This window comes from Salvia splendens, chromosome 11, assembly GCF_004379255.2.
Source record: "Salvia splendens isolate huo1 chromosome 11, SspV2, whole genome shotgun sequence".
NCBI classification, from domain to species: Eukaryota; Viridiplantae; Streptophyta; class Magnoliopsida; order Lamiales; family Lamiaceae; genus Salvia; species Salvia splendens.
In genome coordinates, this window is record NC_056042.1 from 21915304 (window position 1) to 21927190 (window position 11887).

Here is an 11887-nt window from a genome sequence, read left to right on the forward strand (position 1 = left end):
CTGCCTTGGGCAGAGCTAGCACTAAATTGTTTCTATCATGCAGGTCTGGGCATGTCGCCGTTCAAGGCTTTGTACGGGCGGGAACCGCCTAACCTGGTTTTTGCTCCTCCATCAGCGTTGACACCCTCGTCGGTGGCGGAACTGATCAGGCAGCGGAGTGAGCTGTTGGTTCAGCTTCGAGGGAATCTAGCCCGCGCACAACAACGAATGCGGGATACGGCGAATAAGCATCGCCGTCATGTGGAGTTCGTGGCGGGTGATATGGTGTTGCTCAAGCTCCAACCTTATCGTCAGCACTCGGTCGCGCGCCCGTTGTCGGCGAAATTGGCGCGTCGCTATTATGGCCCATTTGCAGTGATTGAGCGGATCGGACAAGTGGCGTATCGACTACAACTTCCAGAGGGCAGCCAGATTCATAACGTGTTTCACGTTAGTCTCCTCCGGCCATTTGTAGCGGGGGATTCCGCGGGTCCTTTGGGGGAGTTACCTTCGGAATTTTTCGGGGACCGCCCGGTGGTGTACCCGGTGCGTGTGCTGGAGAGGAGGACGATATGGAATGGGGACCACCCGAGAGAGCGTGCGTTGGTGCGTTGGTCGGATGGTACAGAGTCGCCAACGTGGGAGCCTTTGGATGTGATTCAACGGAAGTTCCCGAATATCCTCCTTGAGGACAAGGATGTTGCCGTGGAGAGGGGGGTTGATACAAGCCCAATGGAACCGCAGGCTCTGCAGGAGCCAGCGGCGGAACAGAGCCAGCAGAGTGACGGGGATAGGCGGGAGCAGAGGCGTGCAAAGGGAGTCCGAGAGGAAGCGTCCATCGCGAAGACAAAACCGACGAGGAACGCAAAGCCTCCGAATAGGTTCGGCGACTTCGTCGCCAAGTAATTCTTTCCATAATTAGTTAGTCTTTATTTTTGGCATTAGTCGAACATTAGCCTTTTATTTTGGAGTCTTTTTATTATTTATTTTTGTAATTAATTCGAGCGCAATTATAAGCTCCGTCGGGTTTTCTTGTTGGTTCTTTCCCGATGTAGGATTAGGTCGAACCAAACCTAGGGTCCATAGAATATAAATAGGGCTATATTGTTCACAACAGATTATGAATGAAAATTATTGATCGCCCAACACCTCGTTGTTATCTTGTGAATTTTCCTCCGAACTCGATTGCCTGACGGGGAAGCTTCCCGCACACAATCCGTTCGAGCCGCCGCCGACCCTGAAACAAGGCGCCGGAACGACAGATTACCGCCGAGAGAGAGAGATCGGCGTTCGAGAAGGCGTAAGGTCTTAACATTCATACAGCCATTTATTATTACAGTAAAAATTCACAGAAGCAAATTACCTTTAAACCCTCTATGCACTCTTCTTGATTTCTCTTTAGGGTTCTTGAGTTTCCCCTTAGATTCTACATGAAAACCGGCAAAATGCCTATATCTTTCATTGTTGCTGCTATATTGTTAAGAAATAAAAGCAAAAGTAATCACAAACATAATTGAATAAACACATAAATAGGCATCTTGTCTGCGCGTGGTATAGTATTTTCATCCCACCACGGATCATAATCCGCACAATACAAAATTATACTCCCTCCATCATGAAAAAATGGTCTCATTTTACCGTTTTGGTCCATCCACCAAAACTAGTCATATTTGTATTTATAGAAACTTTCTCGTCACATTTTTCTCTTTAATTCTCTTACATTACAAACACGTGCAGTCCAGAAACGAGACGAATAGAGAGAGTAGTTTACACTATTTGAGATAGTGTACAAGTGGCTAGGATAATTTTCCTTATCACAGACTTGTTTGGAGGGGCACTCACATAGTCGCATATAACTCGGTGGATAGTGTGACCAAAGTCTTCTTCATCTACTCTCTCAAAAACCTTTGCAGCTTGTGTTAGAAAAGGTGGGAAATGGCGGCCTACGGAGCTCTAGTTTCTGTAATGCAAATTATAGGTCAAATTCAAACTCATTCAAACCCGCCTATCTCCCTCGATCAAAAACAAGTTGAATCTCTCACCGAATTAATCACTTTCCTCCAAGATTTTCTTGAAGGCTATTCTCCCCATATTGGCTACACCAAAGAAGAAGATTTTTGGGAGAGTCGCATTGTAGAAGCGGCTTACGATGCTGAGGATGTGATCGAGTCGCATATCGTGGATCAAATTCTTGCCCGATCAAGAAATGATGTAGAACAAATCAGCTCCATTGAATTCTATCAAGGTTTGTTATACAGTTTGTGATCCTTATCCCCTCGTTATAGAGCTGTTATTAGGCTTTGAAGCCCATTAGGTTGGACAAAAAAATTCACTAGTGAAAGGCATACCAAGTTGACATTTTAATATGATGTGTCGAATCAATATTTATTTGACGAATGGAAATAGATTAACACTCAAACTAATCTTACCTATTATGACATTCACTTTTATTGGAAAAATACCGAAAAATATGGGAATGTTTTTGGACTTCCTATATACCACACTAATCAAAGGTATCATATTAACGCAGTCAAAATTACTACATAGTTATTATATAAAATATCTCTCTCTTCATAACTAAATAAATAAATAATTAATACTAATTCAAACTTAAAATTGTGATGAGTTTATTGTTTATTACTCCTTCCATTCCATGTTAATAGAGTCATTTTTCTATTTTGGGAAGTTCCAAGTTAATTGAGTCATTTTTTTTTGGCAAAAAGTACTTCCCTCTTTTACTTTATTCTCTCTTCATCTTTCTTACTTTATTCTCTCTTACTTTTTTCATCATCCATTTAACACATTATTCTTAAACTCCGTGCCGAAAAGAAATGTCTCTATTAACAAGGAACGTAGGGAGTAGTAGTTAGTACTCCCTCCGTCCCAACTAAGTTGACAGAAAACTTTTGGGCACGGAGATTAAGAAATTATATTGAAAAGGATGAATAAAGTAGAAACGATAAAGAGAGAGTAAATTAAATTATGAAATAAAGTAAGAGTGATTGGATGTTTTGTTTCTTTGTCAAAAAAGGAAATGGTTCAACTTAGTTGGGACATCCCGAAAAAGGAATACGACTCAACTTAGTTGAGACGGAGGGAGTACTATATTTCATTTATATCTTCGTTTATTGTTTATTACTCCCTTAGTTTATTGTTTATTATTCCCTTCGTCCCAGAATAAGAGTCACATTTTGCTAATTAAAACAATCTTGTTGTTAGAACAATAGTCAGCAAAAGTATGTCTAAAGGATACATAAAAACATAATTTTGGTTTTCAAACCTCTATAGACATCACTCCAAATTTCTAATTAAGTTGTGGTGATCATTTGTTTTCAACAGATCTGCATAATAATGTGATAGAAAACATGAATTTGATCAAGATTGAAATTAAAGAGAAGATGGTAGTCCAAAAACAACTGCACATGATAGAGTATGTGAGCACTGCTTCCACTGCTCAAAACATTACCATGATTGGTTTTGACGATGTCTTGTATCAAATGCTGGACAAGATCACTAGTGGAGGACATGATCACCAAATTATTCCGATTGTTGGAATGGGCGGGATAGGCAAGACCACTCTTGCTCGCAATATATATGTAAGTCCACTTGTCCAACAATATTTTGATGTTTGTGCGTGGTCTACAATTTCTCAAGAGTATAATGCAAGAGAAATTCTTAAACAAGTTCTTGATCAAGTAGACAAGGAGAAAGATTGGAAAGATTTGAGTGAAGAGGAATTAGGGGAACAATTGTATAAATATTTGATAGGTAGGAGGTATTTTATTGTTATGGATGATATGTGGAATATTGAGGCATGGAACGGAGTTAGGACATTCTTCCCAAATAATAGGAACGGAAGTAGAATAGTAGTGACTACAAGGCTATCAAACTTGGCATCTCAATTTAACTACTACTCAAATGGTCTTGATATGAAATTTTTGGATGAGGCTACTAGCTGGAGCCTATTTTCTAGGACTGTGTTCGGGAACGAAAGTTGCCCTCTTGAGTTGGAGGACATTGGAAAGAAGATCGTGAAAGGTTGTAAAGGACTTCCGTTGTCAATTGTTGTGATAGGGGGACTCTTATCAAAGTCTGAACAGACAGTTGAAAATTGGGTATTCGTTGAAAAAAGTTTAAGTTCAATTGTGAATTTGGATGATAATGAGCATTGCTTGCAAATATTATTCCTGAGTTACAATAATTTGCCAATTCATTTAAAACCATGTTTCCTATTTATAGGAGTATATGAGGAAGATCATGAGATTTCAGTCTCTATATTAATCATGTTTTTGGTTTCTGAGGGAATTCTAAAACCAATTAATGGAAAAAGTTTGGAAGAAGTAGCGGAAGAGTATGTAGAAGAACTTGTTCATAGAAATCTCCTTATAGGTGAAACACGAAATTACCATGGGAAACTAAAATCATGCAAATTCCATGATCTATTGAGGGATGTATGCTTGAGAGAAGCTCGGAAATTTAAGTTTTTACGTGTGTTGGAAGAGTGCAACATTCCACATGGCTTAAATTCCGAACGTCGTATTCATCGGAATATCCAACTCCACTCCTTCAATCTCTGGAATCTGCATCACTTGTCCGGACTTTCTTCGGGAGATGTCCAAACACGTTATCACATAAATTCAGATTGTTGAGGTTATCTGTATTTCAGAGATACTCCAAGGAAGAAAAAAGTCTTGATTATTATGAGGAGATTTTTCTTGGGCTAGTGAACTTACGTATTCTTGTTGTCGATGAATATCAGCATCCAATACCCAGAATTCCTTCTTCGGTCTCTAATCTCTGGAATTTGCAGACACTGGGCTTAAACGTTGACAATAATTATGTTATCGGGATTTGGAAGATGCCTCTATTGAGGGGTTTTTTCTATTTTTGTGCTAGAAGAAAGATAGGATTCCTCGTTTGTTCTAGAGTTTTTTTTTGTTCTGGGTTTGGGAGAGACGCATGACCCTCATGCGTCTCTTTTTAATGAGACGCATGACGATTATGCGTCTTTTATAGAGACACATGAGGGTCATGCGTCTATCTTTTTTTTTCGTTTTTTTTAACGACGCATGAGGGTCATGCGTCTTAAAGAGAGACGCATCTCCCTCATGCGTCTCTTTTTTTTTAAAATTTTAATAGACGACGCATGAGCTACATGCGTCTTAGGGAGAGACGCATGAGGCTCATGCGTCTCTAATTCGAATTAAATCAGACGAGGCGAGGCAGTAGCCCCATTCAGGCGCGACAGAAAGACACTTAGGCGATTTAGGCGATTTTTGATTGGAAATTCCGGCGAATCGGACCATTTCTCCTCGTATTCCGGTAAGTTTCGTTCAATCCTTCAACATTCCTTCCTTATTTGTTGTTAATTTGCATAGTTTGTTTAGATTTCCCCTAATGTTTGTAAATTAGGGTTTATAACAAATTGCTAAATTTTGGCCATTTTTTTGTTGGGTAGTTAATTGTAATGGATTTTAGTGGGTAAATTCATTCTATTGTATAGTATTGATATGTTTGAGATGCTTGGTGTTGTGATTTTGGTTGATATTGAAGAATAAAGTATAGGTTGAATTGCATCTTTTAATTTAACCTTCTAATTTAGTAGCTATATGTAAATTAGGCCTTATAAATCATGAATTGTATTGAATTGGAGTGAATCAATCATTTGGTTTATGATGTGTTGTTATTTTGACGATGAATTTGAATGTATATGTTATTTGTTTTGTGAATATGTACTTAGATTAGATGGAGACTTCAAGTTCTAGCGGGCAATTATTATATGGACCCGAAGACCCGTCCTTGCTAAATATGCAGAAACATCACATTTCACATAAACTCATGAAAGAGGGCACAACCCAAGTATTTAAGGTCCGAAGGACAGAAAGCAAGACTTGGGACGTCGAAATTCACGAGAATGTTAGATATTGGCTTGACGTCTTTGGTTTCAAAGGCGTGATCGATTGTGAAAAGCCCATGAAGGTGGACAATGAGCTGATCACGGCGTTGATTGAGCGTTGGAGGCCGGAGACACACACTTTTCATCTACCGATCGGTGAGGCGACGATCACCTTGGAAGATGTGCAAGCTATTTGGGGCTTGAGGGCAGACGGTCGCGTCTTCACAGGGCGTGACTATCATGACAACTTTCCTGATTGGACCAGCAAGTGCCGCGATCTGTTGGGATGGATACCAGATACTTCCACAGAGACAAAGCAAGGCGGTTTGCTGATGACCGCGCTGATCAACTAGACAAGAATGCCTCTGGGTGATGACCTACCTATGTACGTATACATCCAAAGGGCACGTATCCACGCCCTAATTTTATTAGGAGGTCTCATTCTACCGGACACCACGGGGTGTAAGGTGCCATTTATGTGGTTGAATGGGCTTGGGGATCCGGAAGAGGTGAAGACTATTAGTTGGGGAAGTGCGGCATTAGCCTACCTTTATCATTATCTGTGCGAGGCGTCCATGGATAAGAGAAAAGAGTTGGGCGGGCCTATGATCCTTCTGCAGCTATGGGCGTGGGAAAGAATGCCCACATTGAGGTCTGCGTTCATAGGTCCAGTTGTGCACGAGCCATATACACCATGTGGCGCCAGGTATATATCTAAATATTTATTAATTAATGCATATTGGATTATTTTCTTACATAAATTTTATGTATAGGTGGAAAGGAACAACGGTGATAGGAAATGCTCCTAGACACTCGGTTGAGCATTACCGTGACCAAATATCTCTGATTAGACCTGGCCAGGTGAATATTATTTCGGTTTAGACTTCATTTATGAACTTATTATGAAATTAATTTGGCATTTGCATTGCTGTTTTGTAGTTTATCTGGACGCCATACGCACGAGCCCTACTGCCTGACTACTGCAATGATGCAGCTGGATGCTCTCTGTGCGAGACCTACTTGGTATGTTGGGCCTATGTCGAGGCCCATGAGCCTGGACGAGTGCGCCGACAATTCAATCGGTATCAGGATATACCGCAGAATGTAGACAGGATGCTAAGGAACGCCGATCATTTAGGCAAAAATGATCGGCGTGGTAAGAAGGGCAACAACTGGGCAAACACGCATCAGTTCTACATTGGGGAGTGGGACATGAGGTACGAAAGGTTCCAAGCTGCCGAATACGCCGCACCGATGTCCTTGGATAATCCCATGAGCTCGGGTTATATGGCGTGGTATAACAGGATTACCGTGACGTACATGACTCAGCATGGGGCACGGGCCAGCGGTGGGATGAACGAGTCGGCTGCTTCGATGAGACTATTTGTAAGTTTGTTATATTAAACTATATGATTTCATGTGATATAGATTGTTTCTTATTGACCCACGGGTGCGCCAGATTCGAGAAATTGTTAGGACTGTCCTTGAATCTACGAACAACAGTGATGTCATGGAATGCCCCGCTTCTCAACATCAGGATGTGGTCATGCCGTATCAAGAAGAAGTAGTTCCACGGCGTCGTGGAGCGCCTGGTGTTCGTACTGGGGGACATGGCTACACAAAGCAGTTTAGGATGTCCCAGCCGCATCCCAATTATGTAGCACCAGAGCCGCAGTATCAAGAGCATGACCCACCCCAGTGGTATTCACACCCGGCGCATAAGTCTCAGTCACAGTGGGACCGCCCACTGTATTCTCCAAGCCAGCCTGAGCCCGATTGGAATCGTCGCCCATATTCACAAAGCCATGACGTGCCGCAATGGAGTGGTGCCCGAGCGTCGGTCGATTCATTCTTCCAGAATTATCAGATCATGCCTCCTGTACAAGCTGAAGAAGAGGACGATGATGAAGGAGAAGAAGAAGATGACAACATTGTCGAGGCACATGAGGAAGAAGACGTTGTTCAGAGCATCCATGTCCAACCTCGACCATCTGCGGAGGGTTCATCACGCGGCGGGGTTGGGAAGCTCGTGAGCAAAGTGTACAAGAGACTATCTACGAGGAAGAACAAGGGGATTGAACCGTCTAAATACACTCCGTCGTCGTATAAGTAGCAATTTTTCAGGTACTTTGTTTATTTAAGTTATCATAGCTCTGAATCTTCAATTGGTTAATAATTTCATTAGTTTCTCCATTCCAGGAAGTCAGACTGTGAAGACTGAGGGTAGAATTGTCCTCCAGGAAGAATGAGGGTAGAATTGCTCGAATTTTGTAGGAAAGCACTATTTGATGGAACGGATTGTGTGATTGTTGCATATGATATGATATTTGGATATGTATGTTATGGTTTGTTGCTCAAAGTCATGTTATTTATTTTTATGTTGGTGTATTATTATAATATACGGTAGGACATTTGCCCCAATATTTTTAAGGTTATTGAAAAATCTTAGTTGAAGATTAGTAGATTACACACCCAAAAGAAAGCTTAAAAAAAACAAAGAAAAGATATACTATTAATGAATAACTAAATAGAGTATTAATTATATTTTGTAAATATAATTAAAGTTCAAATTGAAAATTCAAAACAATTTTTCGATTGAAAATTCACCGAAAACGCCCGATCGGGCGAAATTAGAAGATGGAATCGCCCGACCGGACGAACTCTCTGGACTCTGCCTGCCTGCAAGTTAGAGACGCATGAGCATTATGCATCACTACCTAAGACGCATGAGGGTCATGCGTCGTTACCTAAGACGCATGAGGGTCATGTGTCGTTACCTAAGACGCATAATGCTCATGCGTCTCTAACTTGCAGGCAGGCAGAGTCCAAAGAGTTCGCCCGGTCGGGCGATTCCATCTTCTAATTTCTCCCGATCGGGCGTTTTCGGTGAATTTTCAATCGAACATTCTACTATTATTCAGTGGAGTTGAGAGAAATACATTCCATTTTCCAATAGTCCGAAACACAACCTTTCATTGAAACTAAACAAAAGAAATTAACTAAAGTGCTAGTGACAGATAGAACAAACTACATTTCATCATAACACATTTCTTCTCCTGCTAATTCCTCTTCGTCTCCAGCTCCTAAACAAAATAAAAACATACAAAGTTATCTTCTTACTCCATTCATACAAAGGTAAATTAAATATATAAAATCAAAAATTGAGAAGGAAAAATACCTGCACTGCAGATGTCAACAATTTCGTCGGGGAGGATCCTACATAACACGACCGATTGTGCAATTTCTACGGTCATGCCCATCTACGCCGCAATTCCTGCACTTGCGGGGAGCTCTCGGTTCATCTTCCTCGCGGACATCCATTTGATTAGGAATCCTCCTTGTTCTGCCTCGTCCGCGCTTTCGAGGAAGCAACTGCTCAGGTGTGATACGCAATTTCCATCCAGGATTTGCCCAATAGTCTTCGTGTCTTGGCGCTTGAAATGAGACACCATAGTACTGTGCTTCCCATGTAGCTTTGTGGTTGTGTTTATCAATGAGTTCAAACATAGAGTTACCTCGATCTCTGGCAACGGTGCACGCATGGGAACAAGGAACTCTCCACATCTGCCACTTCCCACAACTGCACTTTGAATCCATGAACTCGACGTCTTGTCTATTATTGCCCTTTGCCTGTCCCTTTTCAACGCGTGGACGACTTCGAATTTGGTAATGACCTATTTCTTGGTCAAGTACTGAACAGTAATGCATTTGCCCCTTCGCATCATTCGCATCAAGTTTGTCCCTCGCCCACGGGGTCAACCGACCTTCGGTATGTTGTATTTCTGTCTTTCTATCTGCCCACCATTCCACTGTTCTCCAAAATGTCAGATCAACCAAAGCTCTAATTGGCAACTCTCTTATACCTCTCAACACGTTGTTGTAGCTCTCTGACATGTTTGTTGAGGGCACCCCCCATCTCAGTTCATCATCGTAACAAAGAGACCAATTCTCTTTTTTGGCTTTGTTGAGCTCGTGTATCGCAACAAGACTTTCCTCCCGTAGTGCACGTCGCCTTCGCATGTACTTGCGTACTTGAGTTGTCACACCCAATGCCCATATCATGCCTTTTGCTTTACCGCCCTTACCCTTAAGTTTTGTCAAGATATTTTTCCTCACATGGATCAAACAAAATTTGTGGTGACATATCGGCGGCTTTTTCCATTCATCAGAACGCATAGCCTTAAGAATTCCTTTATGCCTATCCGAAATGATGCACACCTCCCTTTCGTACTTCACCACATGAATCCTGACATGATCCAAAAACCACTCCCAGCTGTCGCCAGTTTCTTCATCAACAACGGCATATGCAATAGGCAGACATTTGTTGTTAGCATCAACACCACAAGCAACAGGCAGTTTACCTTTAAATCTTCCTCGAAGGTGAGTCTCGTCTATTGTTAAAACAGGTTGGCACTCCTGGAAAGCATGTATAGCCGACCGCCCAAGTGCCCAGAACACGTAATAGAAGACTTTAGTACGACCCTGGCTCAACAACTCGTTATGCCTCCACTCAACGATTGTGCCTGGATTCCTATACTGCAGTTCAAGCATGTAGCTTGGCAAATCCCTAAATGACTCCTCCCATCCACCAAACACAATCTCTAAAGCCCTTCTCCGTGCATACCATGCCTTCTTATAACTGATTACCACATGAAATTTGTCATGAACAAAATTTCTTACGGCTGCGGCACTGAACTCGGCGTTTTTTAGCAACTGATGGCGAATACACAAAGCAATCATTGGTGATGAAAAGTTAACATGTCCTCTATAATTACGATGGCCTTCAAAACTATGGCGTCCCCGCCACTTCCTAATATCCCACATATCGTCATGGGCCATGTGTGTAACAGAAACTTCCCATCGACATTCATTCGCTTTTTCAGCGTTGGTCTCGCTGATAATAGTTGTCCCATCTTCTGTCCTCCCTGCTGGATATTTGCACACGGCATGCCACCTTCTTAATTTGCTCTCAACCACCCTAAATTGCCAGTGTTGCCTCAGACTCCACATAGTAATAGCAGTCTTCACATGCAGCTTGCACGACGGGTTTATACACTACCTCCTCATCACTAGAGTCAGCACCCGAATCATCACTTAAAATATCATCAGACGATGATGACGACAATTCTGGATCATCAAGGTCTCCTCGTACAACATGAACATCAGCATGCTCTTCTACAGTCTCTTGAGTATTCAATCCAACATCAGCAGCATCTGCAACATCTGTTTGCTCATTCATACCGCAATCTATGCTCAAAGGTTCAAACCTCGTAGATGATCCAACACCATGATCAACAATTGGTGGGATGAAGGCATTTCCAACAGACGAATACTCAACAAATAATTCAATATGCCGAGTAGAATTTAGAGCCGCATTGAACATAAAAAACACACTTTGATCACTGTCAACCGCAGTACATACATAACTTGTACCGGTACCCAAGAAACAATGCCTCCAAGATATTTCGATGAAATGTTGGTTTGAATCTATTCTTATCTTAGCACATATCATTGCAACTAATTCAGATAATGAAACACATGAATCCAATACGATGGAAGCTCTCGCACGAGGAGGATCATAACAAATGCCCACTTGAGGAAGTTGATATATTCTACCACCCCAATATAAACTCACGAATACTTGCATGATTTCTGCAAAAATATATATACAAACCAACAACAATTAAACACAATTTTTTTCAATAAACCCTTATATAGTAAGTATACAATAAATTTATCACAAACCCTAATAATATGCAAATAAACAACAAATACGGGAGCAATGTTGAAAGATTGAAAGAAACTTACCTAAATATTTACCTAAATATGAAGGGAATCGCCAAGAAATCGCCAAGGAAATCGCAAGTTTTGTCTTCCTCTCTTTCTCTCGCGTATTCTGCCTATTCTGCCTTGGGCACTGATTTAAGCAAGTTAGAGACGCATGACGCTCATGCGTCTCTCCTTAATACGCATGACGGTCATGCGTCTCTCCCTAAGACGCATGACGGTCAT

At 41.5% G+C, this 11887-nt stretch overlaps 3 protein-coding genes across 8 annotated transcripts; 2 read left to right on the top strand and 1 right to left on the bottom strand.

The window, feature by feature from the left end:
• Positions 1-1822: 1822 nt before the first annotated feature.
• Positions 1823-8234, top strand: LOC121755490 (putative late blight resistance protein homolog R1A-10). Of its 6 annotated transcripts, none has more exons than XM_042150785.1 (7): positions 1823-2224; positions 3319-3575; positions 5725-6581; positions 6649-6736; positions 6815-7261; positions 7335-7999; positions 8075-8234. In XM_042150785.1, the coding sequence occupies exons 3-6, from the start codon at positions 6235-6237 to the stop codon at positions 7986-7988; spliced, it is 1536 nt and encodes a 511-aa protein (XP_042006719.1). In that variant the 5' UTR covers positions 1823-2224; positions 3319-3575; positions 5725-6234; the 3' UTR covers positions 7989-7999; positions 8075-8234. The 6 variants fall into 6 exon arrangements, with proteins under 6 accessions (XP_042006719.1, XP_042006717.1, XP_042006722.1 ...); XM_042150788.1 differs by lacking the exons at positions 1823-2224; positions 3319-3575 and adding an exon at positions 5109-5301 and having other exon boundaries at positions 5720-6581; positions 6815-7092; positions 7180-7261; XM_042150787.1 differs by lacking the exons at positions 1823-2224; positions 3319-3575 and adding an exon at positions 5109-5301 and having other exon boundaries at positions 5720-6581; positions 8061-8234.
• Positions 5725-6228, top strand: LOC121754590 (serine/threonine-protein phosphatase 7 long form homolog). The gene has a single exon (XM_042149925.1). The coding sequence runs from the start codon at positions 5725-5727 to the stop codon at positions 6226-6228; it is 504 nt and encodes a 167-aa protein (XP_042005859.1).
• An 857-nt stretch (positions 8235-9091) lies between the features above and the next one.
• On the bottom strand, positions 9092-11114 carry LOC121754591. Its single transcript, XM_042149926.1, has 3 exons — positions 10958-11114; positions 10634-10685; positions 9092-10514 (listed from the first exon to the last, which is right to left on the bottom strand). Exons 1-3 carry the CDS (start codon positions 11112-11114, stop codon positions 9092-9094), a joined length of 1632 nt encoding a protein of 543 aa, XP_042005860.1.
• Between the last annotated feature and the right edge of the window lie 773 nt (positions 11115-11887).

Bases quoted from the DNA above. Each gene is read 5' to 3' on its own strand.
- LOC121755490 (XM_042150783.1), top strand. From the start codon at position 1,915: ATGGCGGCCTACGGAGCTCTAGTTTCTGTAATGCAAATTATAGGTCAA. The intron at 2,225-3,318 runs GTTTGTTATACA...TGTTTTCAACAG, and splicing joins CTCCATTGAATTCTATCAAG to ATCTGCATAATAATGTGATA.
- LOC121754590 (XM_042149925.1), top strand. From the start codon at position 5,725: ATGGAGACTTCAAGTTCTAGCGGGCAATTATTATATGGACCCGAAGAC.
- LOC121754591 (XM_042149926.1), bottom strand. From the start codon at position 11,114: ATGAATGAGCAAACAGATGTTGCAGATGCTGCTGATGTTGGATTGAAT. The intron at 10,686-10,957 runs GTGCTGACTCTA...GTGGGATATTAG, and splicing joins TATTTTAAGTGATGATTCGG to GAAGTGGCGGGGACGCCATA. The intron at 10,515-10,633 runs GTTAACTTTTCA...TGTGGTAATCAG, and splicing joins ATCGTAATTATAGAGGACAT to TTATAAGAAGGCATGGTATG.